General features: G+C 32.3%; 1 protein-coding gene across 1 annotated transcript; it reads right to left on the bottom strand.

Annotated features, from left to right (window-relative positions):
* Positions 1 to 4,239: 4,239 nt before the first annotated feature.
* LOTGIDRAFT_71678 (hypothetical protein) lies at positions 4,240 to 12,946 on the bottom strand (the record flags this gene model as incomplete). Its single annotated transcript, XM_009064343.1, has 3 exons — positions 4,240 to 5,040; positions 5,495 to 5,719; positions 12,707 to 12,946. Coding segments are annotated over 3 exons (1,266 nt in total), but the record flags the coding sequence as incomplete, so codon positions are not given.
* Between the last annotated feature and the right edge of the window lie 1,718 nt (positions 12,947 to 14,664).

Raw genomic sequence — 14,664 nt, 5'->3', positions numbered from 1 at the left:
GGGGTAGCCTTCAAGATGTAATAATCAAATAGGGGTAATCACGGGTGGTAGCCTTTAATCTGTAATCTTTAACACTTTTAAATTAACATCGGTGTGGTGTTTATGTAAGTAATTAGAAACAGATGGTAGTATACAAAGGAGACCTATCCCATGTCGGCAGGGAAGGAGACACTGAGAGATTAAGAAACTATAGGGGTATAGAAAAGGAATCGGTCAGGCATGGCAATTAGGGTTAATAGGGAAATATTTCATATGTTGGCCATCTGGGGGGAGAGATAAATAGGAGTGTAGTTAGGGTTTGGGCATTCATTCTTTAGCTGGAGTCTCGTAATTCTAAGAGTCTTGGGTATACTTCTTGGATTTAGTGTAGATCTCCCGTTATTGAATGAAAATAAAGTGTTGTTAATATCTTAGCTGTTATCTTATTTGGAAAGTAAATTCATAGCCGATAGAAGTCCGTATCCAGTCTCTTACCGACGACTATACAGTTGGTAAGAAAAATAATCTACTTTGCAGTTTGCAAGTAGAACCCTACAAACAAGCAGCTTGTCTACAGTGAAAAGAATCAATTCTGATCATTCATTGAAAGTCATGTTAAGGAGCTGCCCTCAATCCTATAGACATACTCTACACAATATGTATAGAATACCCCTGTTATCTCGAGCGGTAGAAATTAACATTAAGAAATATCGCAATTCGATATATATTATCGAAATAAGTGATCGTAGGAAACTTTGGCATTAATTTCATACGATTGAACATGAATGCGGACAATCCCCGTTGTATGTGGTCTATAGGACAGACAGGAAACCACAAAAATCCATGCTATCCACTCAAAATAATTTCGTTTTACCTGTCAAAGGGTTTAGAAGCTGCGGGTGGAACAGAAGATCTTGGTGTTGCACGATGCTGTCTCAGTTGCTCCCGACGATTATTTATCAGTTCTAATTGCCGCCGCTTTTCTTGTCTTAACTTTTTGTCAGCTTCTTCTAAATTATGTAGTAATTGTTCGGATTCAACTACGTGAGGCTGTAAAAAGAAAAGAATCAACATAATATACTTAAACAAGTGATTCTTCAAATGCCCATACAGCTATAAACTATGGTACAGGATAGGAAGCTACGAAATCAAACTGATACGAATTTCATACAGGATATAGGATTTTGTACGGCCCTTTCAGATCTATATCATTTTGATCAGAACGTTTTCAAACAACATGCCTTACCATTGTTGTGAATGTTCTTCAACAAGTTTGAAGTAAGGTTTTCAAAACATTTCATATAACATTATATGAACCTATTTCGTATCTTACATCATAACAAAGTATTATGTAGTATGTATAGTATTAGGACTACAAGTTTCAAAAACAGAACCACGAAGTGAAAGACATAAGACCTTACATTAGCATTTCAAATCTTCAAATAGTTTCAATACATTTTTCATTTATTTATCATCATCATTTCGTCCATCATAATAAATGAAAACGGAGCGCATCGCAATGCTGATGAGAAAGTAGAATCAACCAACGATTTCTCCAAGATGGAATCTACAGTAAACATTTCATCAATATCCATCATTATCATAAATCAAAGTCTATATTATTTCATGAACATGTCAAATTGAAGTAAAATAGTTCAGAGTTATTCCTTCCTCAATCTCAGTCAAAAGAAACAAATACTTATATACCAGTCAACAAGCCAATTAAAATTATTGTATAATCAATAATCAATATTATTTCAATTGTAAACTGAAAACCAAAAAAAAAAATAATGGCAATGTTGGAATTTAAATTCTTGATGTATGACTTTTTCTTCCGGGTTCAAATCTATTAAAGGAATTTAGAATGGACATACAATTTGGAGTCTTATTCTTGGCCAATACGAGTACATATTCATAAGTTTGACTGAAAAACGCTTCTTATTTAGAATATCATTACTGAGTTTATTGGATTGTAGACGGATCCACTGGCGAACAAAGACTCATTTTGTCCAAGTTGAAAAAGTTTTTTGGTCATCCTAAGAGGTAGTATACCTTTAATATCTGACGCGTCGGCAACGTTTATATGCACATAATATATTAATGTCCCATGCTGCAAGCAGCTTTCAAAATGTACGTGTCGATCATTTAGCTACGCGAGAAGATGAAGCAAGATGGTCGATCAAGAAATTCAGTTAGCAGGTTTATAACCTACAACAATATATAATATGTAAGAGATATTGCCAATACCGTTATCTTTTTGCACAATAAGGTAACTTAAAATTGTGTAAGTTTAGTCAATTGTATTTCTATTTGGTATTCGTTTTTGTTGCCTAACTCATATAAAAACTTGTTGCTTTTACAGTGTCTTGGGTCTGAAAGTAGGTTATATAGTGAAAATTTCACATATTTTCTTTTGAGAATGTTTGCATAAAATATATATTTACAATCATATTTAGTGCTTCATTCGTGCTTTTGATGGAAGAATATGTTTTACCTAAACCGTGGTTATAAATGTCTGGCAACTTTAAATATTGAACTTATCGAAGTCACTCAATAAATAGTATACATTTGAATTTGAAACTTATAACTATTAATGGATATTTTGAATAAAAATAAACGGTTATTGATTTCAAAGAATACAGTTTTAAAGTGATGATGAAATGAATATACAGACAGAGTTTAAGTAGAGCTGTCTACAAGCTTTCGTTTTTTCCGTCATGTAAGTCGACCATACTCTCCAACCTAAAAATATTTTATCTTGCCACGTATTCAGAACATTGACAAATGCTTAATCAAAATCTACACCTTTTACCATTTTCACATACAATTTTCATTGATATTTGCCCTGGCCTTTCATATTACTATTTCGACAGAATAAAGTGTAAATCCAAATGGGTTTTATATTCTAAAAATTCTAATAAATAAATATTTAACAAGATTTACATGTGTTTCTATAATGAAGTTTAATATCGTAGGCGGATTACGAAAGAGACTATTCTAGACTTTAATATAGATATTTCATAATAAATCAGAAAGTTTTTTTCATTAAGGCGGAAAGATTCCTGATTTTGAAATTGCATGGATATTTGAAGTGATATAACTTTTTAAATTAATCAAGATGATTGAAATTGATGTCTATCAACTGTGAAGGCAAATATTTGTACGGTTGCGTTGCATGAACCAAACGCTTCGTTCAACAGCGTCATTTTCAAAGCAATAATCAACATGCATTTCATACATCAATCATTTGATCATCATTGCTTAACTACAAAGTCATCAAGCATACATTATTGTCAGATCATAAATGGAAAGTTGAGTAACATACAGAAAATAATATGACACAAAAAATTAAGGTGCGATGAATATAAGAATGAACGACTCGTTTGATTCAATGTTGTGTCTTGTCTTGATTTTTTTTCTATAAGTGAATGTACCGGACTTAGGTAAAGTCTTGTCCAAATGCTGCATCATCAACTGCAGGTCGGTAAAAGCTAATTAAGATCTTTAAAATATCTATATCATGGTGGAGTATATACTGACTAAATGAATGTGATTTAGATATCTTTATTATAAATAAACGTCAATTAGTTTATGTCAATATTCAATAATAACTATTTACCTATTGATTCAAACTTTAATATCATTTCTATATACTTAGAATAAATGGTAATTGATGTTATTACGAAATCTTAAACCAACGCCACTAATTATATCTAGGCCTTGGCTATAACTGACAATAACAATTGCATATATAGTGTAAGAATGTCACGCTTATTTGGAAAGCAAACCATACAATCAATTTTCGTGGGCAGATTTTGGTTACGGAATTTTGCATTCCTAAATAAGATAAACCGGATATGACGTCCTTTAAATTAGTATAGACGGTAACTAACGTAAACAAGATAGGAGTATCGACAAACAGAATCGATTTAACAATATACTTACCGATTTTTCATCAAAATCAAGATTTATAGGTGTTCCAGGCAATTCAGTGCTCTCTATATTTCCTGATATAGATTGTATCCTAGAAGTTGTTACACTGGACATATCATCCGGTTGGAAGATCGTTCTGTACGACTGCTGGTAATTAATATTACTTTCTTTTGTCGGAGTTCCAGGCGACTTCATTTGGGATTCTGGAAACCTCGGTGACTTCAACTCACCCAGATGATTGAAATTCTCGGCCACCTTCTTGATGAAGTCAGATTGTTTTTGATTTCTCGATTGATTTCTCAGACTTAAGTGTCTTTTTTTGTCAGATGGTAGTTTAGTTCTAGATTGAGCATGAGCATAATACATTGTAAAATTATTGACCACAATCGGGACCGTAAACGCAACAGTAAGGACACCACACATAACACACAAAGAACCAATTATATATCCTCCTTCACTTTCAGGAACTTTGTCCCCATATCCTACCGTTGTCATGGTAACAAGTGCCCACCAGAACCCTGCCGGTATACTGTTAAAGTTATTCGTTTCGACGTAAAATATCACACTGGCAAATATCAGAACACCACTAAAGAGAAATATTACCATCAACAGTAATTCTTTGGTACTGACTTTAATCGTATATACCAAAATTTTAAACGCTGTGTAATGTTTCATCAGTTTAAATATTCTTAAAACTCGAACGATTCTGAAGGCTAAGACGGACCTCAGTATGTTACTAGTTGTATCGGCCGGATTAATGGATTTTAGCGAAATAGCCACAAAATGTGGGAGCAAACATAACACATCAATAATATTTAATGGCTTCCGAAGAAAAACCAATTTTTTGGGAGCAAAGAAAATTCGAGTCAAATATTCAAGTGTAAAGAATCCTGCACACAAATAGTCTAAATAGATCATGACTGGATGCGGTTCACTTCCAGATAGAGACATCTCATTAGGCACATTCAATTTACAACAGAAATTGTTGGTTCCTTTATATGCACAAGGGGCTTCAGTAGTGTTTGGCACTGTTACACCAGGGAGTGCAACTCGAAACAAGGTGTGAGTTTCCAAAACAAAAACGCCAATAGAGATCAAAACGAAAAACATGGAAAGGAGTGCGTATGCCTAAAAATATAAAAAAAAAATAAATAGAAACCTTCAGGTGGAAATTACTATTATCAGAAACTCAAATTATTGCTTGTAAAACTGAAATTCCATTTTGACAAAAGGTATTATAACTTTAAAAAAGTCTTTTAATGATATTAAGCAATCGTAAGTACGACATACATAGACACAGCTTTATGGAATAGCAATCATTGGTTAAAATTTAATGCAACGTGTTTCTTCGAAACGTTTCATAAAACTTTAACTAATGGTTACTTAATATTCCATAATGTAACTTAATTGTTGCAATTGCCTAACTATTCACCAACTGCGTTGTTTGCAAATAATTCAATTCAAAGTTTCTTTTTGGTTTTGACATGTTACGATGTAAAGAATTAATATCTCATCCTCGTGGAACAAGTATAGCCTTTATATAGCAGGTCATAGAATCAGTAAAATATTCATAACAGCATACCTTTGCCCCTCTTGAAGAAGTTGGATCTTCAAGAAATATCCACATTTTTCTTTTGAATTTGGTAAACTTGGTTGGTTTCTCTCCCCATGCGTCTTCGTCTTCAATCTGACCAGAAAAGTTATCATCAAGAGCTGCCAATGTTTCTTTATTGTCTCGAAATCTACTGTAGTTACCCCAGCAACATGGTTCTATTTCCGTCTCATCGAGACCCCAGAAATTCAGCTCCTAAAACAAAAAAGGGTAATTATGGAGCATAACATAACCTACATACAGGTTTGGGAGACACTGCATAATTTTCGATATCGTAATTAGCATTTTTACGTCTCGCTTTAAAGTCGGTATAGACAAATGGAGTTTTTTTCTTACAAAATGTATATATTAACACTGTTACATATCAGAATACGTAAAATATAGGTCTCAAATATATAAATACACTGGTAGGCTATATTTACAAGAAGTGAATGTATCTTTTCTAATATTTTCTAAAGTAGGTAAATTGGTCACTTGCAACATTGGACACAGAAATAGGGTAACATGGTAAATACGGTGAAAATTTTTATATATTTCTTTTGTAATACTATACGTTGATCACATCTAAAGCAATATGCATGTGGGTTGAAATAGAGAGGCAGGGTGTTTCCTGTACGGCGTACGACACGGGATTCTCAATAATAGAGAATAGAAGAAGCTAACAATTTCCGCATCCCTCATGTATTCCCATATGCCGAAAGTTTATGGCTTATTTGTCTTAATCCTATTGCTTTTCTATTCCGATTTAAATGGGATTTATCACCGAGTTTAATTGACCCTCGCTTCTATATGTCGTTCAAATCTTATATTTAATTGACCCGTATGAGAAAATAATAAAATGAGAGAAAAATTCTATATCAAGGGTGACAAAAGACAAATTCCATTAGACCAATATATTAGGTATAACTACCAAAGATAGATATAGGATAAGCCTGGATCGCTATCAGGAATCATAGATAATTTAAGGAGCAATCTACCAACACGGAGATAAAAGACAAAAATTAATGGATAGCTTCCATTTTCATAATATAATAAACAGAAGAGGACTATAAATAAATATCAGTTTTTTTTCTTTCTATGCACACCAGATATTGATTGTCTATTTATTTCCTGTTATTACAGTTATAAATTAATTAAAAGTATCCATAAGTGGAATTGATATGACCCAACACAAAAAAAAGATTGTCTGATGACAATTATTGTATTATTTACTTGGGTAATATCCACTGGCCTTATCGTGATTAAAGGAATTATTAATAATATTAGCATACTTTCTTTTCATATACTTGTATAATACAAGTCATATCTACCTGGATACTTTAAGGTTGTTTTCTTTTCAACTCATATCTCACGTGAGAATTATAATAATAGACCCAAATATAAGGAAGAAAAAATATGGGAATGATAAAAAGATGATAATAGTCAATAAAAGCCTACAATATATTTTGTCAAGCGAAAATTAGATTGCATATCTCAATACCCATGAGAAATATTTAATAGTGATTTAAATACAATATTGTTCATATGAAACGTCATTGTTCATTTTTATTTTTAGTCCCTGGTGATTAAAACATCAGTTATGCATCTTTTGAGAACAAAACTTGTATAGCCAAGAGAACTTGATAGAATGTCAATAAAAAGATATTTATGATGTAATCAATTTCATACTTAAATACTTATATAGTTAACAATAAATTTCACAATAGCATTGTTTCATTGCATACTTATGATTCTATAATATCATTATCTTACATGTCATAAATACTTATGTATCTATTTGTCTTAAATACTTATGTATCTATTTGTTCCGCTACAACGAGTTTTGGTACTTATAGTTATTGTAGTTAACAATTGTCACATCCTGTAGATCCTGAAAATATAAACTTAATCTTATTTGAATTTCTAGCAGTTAAAACGTTTTTTAAATTCTAAAATAAATACAGAATATTGAACATCCGTTATGTAGCAATCATTGAAAAAAACAACAAAACATTTTTTTAATTCTTGTTTTTGTTAAATTGTTAGGAACGGAGATTGCTGTTGTCGTTTAACAACTGACAACAAATTCTACTCTCAATCAATACATTAGATCTTGTTATGAAAAATACATCAGCGTGAAAAATTACATGGAAAATCTTTCACACATGCTGCAAACGTGAATTATATTTGAAAATTCGAACTATGCAAACAATTAATAACATATCAAGTTCAATCAAGAGCAAAACCAATAAACTCAAAGGCTGTTTCTAAACTCTTTTGTAATTTTCTTTCTATAATAATATATATAATTTTGTTATTTTAATAACAGAATATGACATCGATTTGTTGAAGACATCAACAACAAGAATCACTAAAGTTTCTTTTCTATGATATAAAGTAACAAGAAATTTCAATTACACCTTTTGATACAGTAAATATTAGAATATAATTTGATTTGAGATTGGTCAATAATCAATTCTATCTTACTCGAGATTAGAATAAAAACGCTGCTTTATACTCATTATTTTTCAACACGTTTCAGATTAGTTTTAACTTCTTTTTTTCAGTTTCACAATGAAACCCCAATCCTAATTGAAGACTTATTGTGAAAAATCTATAATAATCTATAATAATCAATATAATTATATCTACACAATTTTTCATTATAATTAAGTCCGAAAACATTACGATTAAATTAAGCATCTGGAAACTGCTTCAAATAGCTGTATAGCATGTTGGATACCCGAAAATTGTACGAATACGATTTCTTAGTTACGAAAACTAGTACATGCAGTAATATGTGTCTCGTGGCAGTGTCTGCTATCAAGCGGTACATTAATACTTGGAATAATAATAAATTATTTTCAGATTAGAAAAAATAAGATAGCTGCAATAGAATTGACTGAGATTATCTTCTTTACTGATCAGAGCACAAACGTTACAAAATAAGAAACCTGAACAAAGCTTAACACATTTATGTAAATACTGCTTCGAAAGAAATAGATTTTCTGGCATATTTCCCTGAAGAATGGGTCATGGATTCTTTTTAATTATAAATGAGCTTCGTGAAAACAGATCGAATCAGATTTCAACAAAATTTGACTTTCTGTGAGACACAAAGGTTCCTATTTTCATGTGTTGGTATATAATTATGATAATCATGACAATAAATCTAAACAGACATGTATAATAAGTAAAAGGAATCAATAGGTTCGATCTATATCTATCACAGGCTATGGAAAGAACCAGTTAACCTTGGTAATTTAAATGGACATTAATTATAGTGTATTATCCAGTTCTATTCAAACTGTGTCTAGTACAATCTCATTAGCACGTTAGAAAGAATATATTATTATACTATTACCAGTTAAATAGCCATTATTATTAGTACTCTTAATTTTAGAAACTTGTCTCATGAAATCTAAATATTCGAATACAACAGAAAGTTACTAACTGAAATGGAGTTGTATCGACGAGCATCGTCATGAAATGCACATTGAAGAACGGCTTTTTGGGTCTAAAGGATGGGACCTTATCTTTTGTCCTGTCCGATTAACTGAACGCTTTGCTTTTATCAATGTAAGCTTCATCGACCTGCAACATTGACAAGGGTAACCGGGCAAACAACGGTTCCTTGAGGTAGTCAGTAAGCCTGTAAATGACTTGTTCCATCCAATCTGAATATTTACATGTAACGCCATCCAAATTTTCAAAACAAACCGTAAAAATCTCTATGCAGAAGTTTTGATTGGACGGTTTTAACACTACATGTACACTATTTCTTGGTCCCTGGTATTACGAGGTTTATCTGTTAAAAGGAATCGCGGTTTACATATGAATAGTTTCAGACGCGTTGAAGAGAAGATCACTTGTATTCTGCCTCGGGATACAATCACTTTCGACGAAATGTTGTATTTATATTCAAGGTTGTTAGAAGGTGATCAAGATCATCAAATTCAGAATATAACCATGAACGTCTGGGTCAATGTTTTTCGAAAAAACCCTTTGTGTCAAAATAAATTTTAGACAGCCAGCTTTGAGAAATAATGAACTTGTTTTTCTTCTTTTTGAAATGAAAGAGGTAATAGAAATGTGTTGAATTATTGGTAATAATTAAGACTAGGGCATAAGAAACGTGAGTTGAAAGCTAATTGTTATAGAAATGTCAGAAGTTGACTGCCTGTCTCTTAATAATCGATTTCTGATTGTATCAGTAACATTTATACAACTATACGGCTCATTATCCAACACTCAATAATATTTCTTAAAGGGAATATAATCATATATAGGCCTACTGTAAGATAATTTCAAAGACCCTACTGCATGGCGTTCAAACAATATCGTATTTTATCATACGAAAATGTAATCGTTTCAGATCAGAACCAAAATGTAGCTTCAACAGTGCTCAAAAGCTAATTTCGACAAACAATTATAAATTATTGCAATGCCAAGGCCTACCAAATAGGCTACAATGTACCTCCCAAAAGCAAAGGATAACACTCACTATTCATTAATTTAGTACATGATCATGCATGAGCTACTGTCCAGACTGACTTGGGTGTGTTCAGAATATTGAATGTCGATACATTAAAAGTTTACCACCAATATCAGAAAGACGAGGAAGAAAACCTTCGCTTCCACTTCCAATACCAACCAATGGTTAATATAAAACAAGTTCTATATCCGGAGAGAGAACATGGGTCGGGTGTAATAGACAGTGGTTCAACTTGAGGAGTGGGGGCCGGTGGACTTAAGTGGGTTGGGGCCCTCCCCGGAAAGTTTTTAATATATTAAAACATTTTGACCTCCTGCACTCTGGGACTCCTCTGAAAGCCAATTTAATGTCTGTTAGTGTTGATGGAAGATTTAAAGACTTTCAATCTGCAATTCATACTATTTCACTAATTTATATATACTACTTGCTTAGATTGAATATAATTATACTTTGCAACATTCTCTTTTACAGACTCAAAACAACTGGCTTAAAATAGTGCTTATTCAGAATCATCGATACTACACGGCACATTCGTAAGCCTATACGCTGATTGATCAGTGGTCAAGTGGTCAATGCAATAGGCAAAAAAGGCTTCACCTCTAGAACTGCAACACCAAATAACTATAAACAAAATGAAACAAGCTACATAGGTACTGTTTCTAACTTATATTAAAATTTAAAGAAAAAAACCTACTTCAATGAGAACCTTGTGTCTTAACATCTGGAACTAACGTGGTTGATTTCAGTCATAGATCGCCATGTCATCGCCAAATTCCCCCCTTTGATTATAATTCACCTCCAATACCCCATTTCAATTTTCACCTCCAAGAATTTCGAATTGCTGGATGTGCATACGGACCTAGAACCAGAACCTAATATAGCTATTTTAATTCTATTCTGCCCGAATAACATTAACTTTTAATTCAATTCTATATTGTGTATGCACCCCATAGAATTACCTTACATATATTTACAAATGGGCTAATTTAATGCTAAACTTCAAGTTGGTCGAGACCAGTTTTAACTTTTAATTCTATTCGTAAATCAGTAGAAATTCCTTTTGTCGCTCTCCGATGTTTCAAAATGGACGATTATTTCGACGATTTAGATGAACTTGGTGAAATCAACCGTGTTATTCCCATCAATCGCATCGCCTGGACCCCTTCACATGGTTTTCGGAGGAGGAATTTAAAGCAAGGTTTAGATTGAATAAGCAATCGGTGTTGACTATCACTAATAATATCACTAATGGATTCCATATCAAATTTATTATGACGTTCATTTGCTCCTTCGAAGAATAGAATGAATTAAAGATATCGTTTGATCTTACTCTTGTTGATAATTGTCATATAAGCTGTAAGACACCAGATGAGAGTCTATAGAGTTTCGGACTACAAGACATACACACTACATATACAGCAGTGATTAAAATGTTAAATAAGAAATATGTCTTAGTGACCATTCTTTAGACTATTTTGATATATAGATTGTGTATAGTGTGTGGTTCGAATGGAAAATATAATTTCAATTACAGTACAGATCAATATATTTAGTTAATTGTTAGTTGGTGCATACAAAAAATAGAATAATCTTTAAATACATTTAACTAAATCTAAGGTTTAAAATAATTCTATTCTTCTAGCTGAATGATAACCGTAAGATAGTAATGGGATTATTGCTTAATTATTTCATCACATTGAACTTTTTTGACATTTTGACACCTAATATTATTAATTCAACGCCTTATTATTTTATGTGAAGAAAAAATCAAAATTATTATTTCCAAACCTCTTCGAGATGTATTTTCAACATACATGTATATTGAGAATTTAAACTCAACAATGGACAAGAGCCATTTATGTGGATTCAGCCTACATCTAATAGACTTGAGTGATCGTTAAGCAAGATGCATATATATAACTTGATATAATAGAATAGCTACTTTCAATCAAAAAAATTATTCGGTTGCCATCGGATACCAATAAAATAATTACAAAAGACTTAAATTGAAGACTTGTTTTAATTTGAGTTTTATTGATACAGATAACAATAACCAATATAGAAGTATTTTTGTTTAATTGTTAAAATTTGTTATCTTAATTACGGCAAATTAAAGCAGACATTTGTTTTAGTATTCAATAAGTTATTATTTTATTAATTAAATAATTAATCATCATTATAAAAATAGCTTTAAATAGTTCAGAAATGGTTTTCCTGGGTGGTATTTACGATATTCACGTCATATTAATCAAGTTATTTTCGAGAATTAAATGCACATCAATACTCAACGTTTTAGATGCAGAATTTTTATGCGATTGGTATCATTGTCGGCAATTCGGTAATCTTCAGATAATTCAACATGAGACGCCCACTGCCCGGAGGAGTATAGGCCTGCGCAATCCTTGGTAGGCTACCTTAGAAATCCTTTGCAAACATGTATATTGAAAATTTAATGAAAAATGAGTTTATTCTGAGCACAACCATAACGTGGATAATAGCAAATAGCTGAATAAAATACAGTACATAATTGATTTATTTGAAACAAAGTTTGATCTGATGTCGAATTGAACCCGTTTTCTCTTTACTTTATGACAATAACCTGTGATTGTCGCCATCGAATCACATCGACACGTGGTTTTTGTGCGATTGTTTGTACAAAGATCGAGATATTAAACCTACGTTGTCATTATTTCATCGCAAGAACTTACCCCTTTTATAATATTACCACATATATTATGATCTGTGTGTAGTTCATCACTTCGGTAATAATGTAGAATTGCTGGAAACGCACCAGGATGTCTATCAAAAAAAAACTCATTCGTATCGGGGTCCCATGTTTCGTCTGATTCTAGTAGGTTCGCCAACACCGCAAGTCTTGTTCCAGGCCGTAGTTCCAACGTGCTTTTGAATGTTTCGAACCTTACACCACCAATATTAATTGTTATCTTTCTATCTCCCAATTTATTAATAGCGTCCATTTTATCCTGATAGTGATGGTCTCTGAATTTTAACTACAAAATAATGTACATTCCCATATTTACAGAATACAAAGAATCACACATTAAATGATATTAAGTCACGTTAAATCCATATTAAAATCAATGACAGACATCATGTAAGTTGATACTGAACCAATTGAGAGTAGTTCTATACAGTAAATATTCTAGCATGCCATTAATTTGAAGTATAGTCAAAGTCTGAAAGACAACAACTCGGCGGCACTTTATGTCTGTTAGTAGCTAATTGATAAATCATGAGAGATATAGAACATAACGAGACACATGGAATGACTGACAAACCGGTTCTACTTCTTTATTAAAAATTCAATTTTCCTAACAGTAGATTGTCATCTAATTAAGTATATTGTGTATGATCATTGAGAGCTGTATCTGAGTTTCCTTTTCTTGTTATTATATGGGTCTAATTAATTATATATTATGTAATTATGGTTTTCAAAGGAAGAACACGCGGTTTATTACGAACACAAAACGTTTTTTAAGCGAAATTATAACAGGTGTGTTGCAATTTGACCATTAAAGGGACTCATTCGCCATTGTCGGGATTTGATTTGGGTCATGAATATATGTAAATAGTACAAGAAATGTACGAAAATCGTATAATTCCTTCAGATATTCTTTTTGTCTTTTCTGTATGTCTTGACTGTATTTTCTAGCATATAATCCAATCAAATTGCTACATTCTTCCGAAATACAAGAATTATAGTCAAGGTATAATACGACGTTCGTAGTAGCTTGACATCGTTAAGATGCCTTATATATAATGTGGTGTATTTTGGATGCTTATAGTTCCAGCTTACATTTTTCGTGTTACACTAAATGATATTTCTAACTTCAGCTCAATCAGTTGTTGAATTGTTAAAAAATAAGCTTGATAAAATGATAGAGGTCGAACAGTTACACAATTAAATAGTTTATTGATTACTGGAGGAGCATCGGATTAAAATGCACAAAACAGGACATGTTCCTTTAGCAACTGTGTACGATGGTTAGATGTGATAAACGTCTTATTGCACCGTTGCTAAAGGAACGTGAAAACATGTAGGCGATGCAACTAGCAATGGGGGCTTAATATCCGCGTATGAATCAAATTAGAATGTTATTTCTTCATTAACAACAGGAAAAACTTAATTATTCAAGAAGGATGATGTCGTATTATTTAATGTGTCAAAGGCAGGTGCAATGAATAATTGATAGAGGACGACAAAATAAAAAAAGTTGATTACATTATCTTGTTTGGAAACAGGGTCATTTTGTTAAATGGACTATTGTGATTCTCAGTTTAAAAAGCTTTGTCAAATTCGGTCATATTTCAGGTTGGTAAGAAGGAAATTAAAAGTAAACCACCAGTCAAAACCCTTGATAAGCTGATCGATCGAGTTACCTGTCAATATTGTGAAAGTAACATCTGTCTCATAGCTACAAGACCAACAGTGCCAAATCATCCAGTTGATCCAGATATGTAAACCATGTAAATCAGAACCGGAACCAGAACCTAGTGCATATATTATAGGATACGCTCGCAGTCGGCGCTTACCAGCGTTCGTTTGGGCATATGATTATCTAGTCCGAAACATCTGCCTCTATTCCAGCCTCTGATGGATATTTATCAGTGTTGTCAGCTGGAGTAGAGTCAGGTGCGTTTTCTC

This window comes from Lottia gigantea, assembly GCF_000327385.1.
Source record: "Lottia gigantea unplaced genomic scaffold LOTGIsca_62, whole genome shotgun sequence".
Lineage (NCBI taxonomy): Eukaryota > Metazoa > Mollusca > Gastropoda > Lottiidae > Lottia > Lottia gigantea.
The sequence above is the reverse complement of the archived record's forward strand: the minus strand, read 5'-3'. Positions and strand labels throughout refer to the sequence as shown.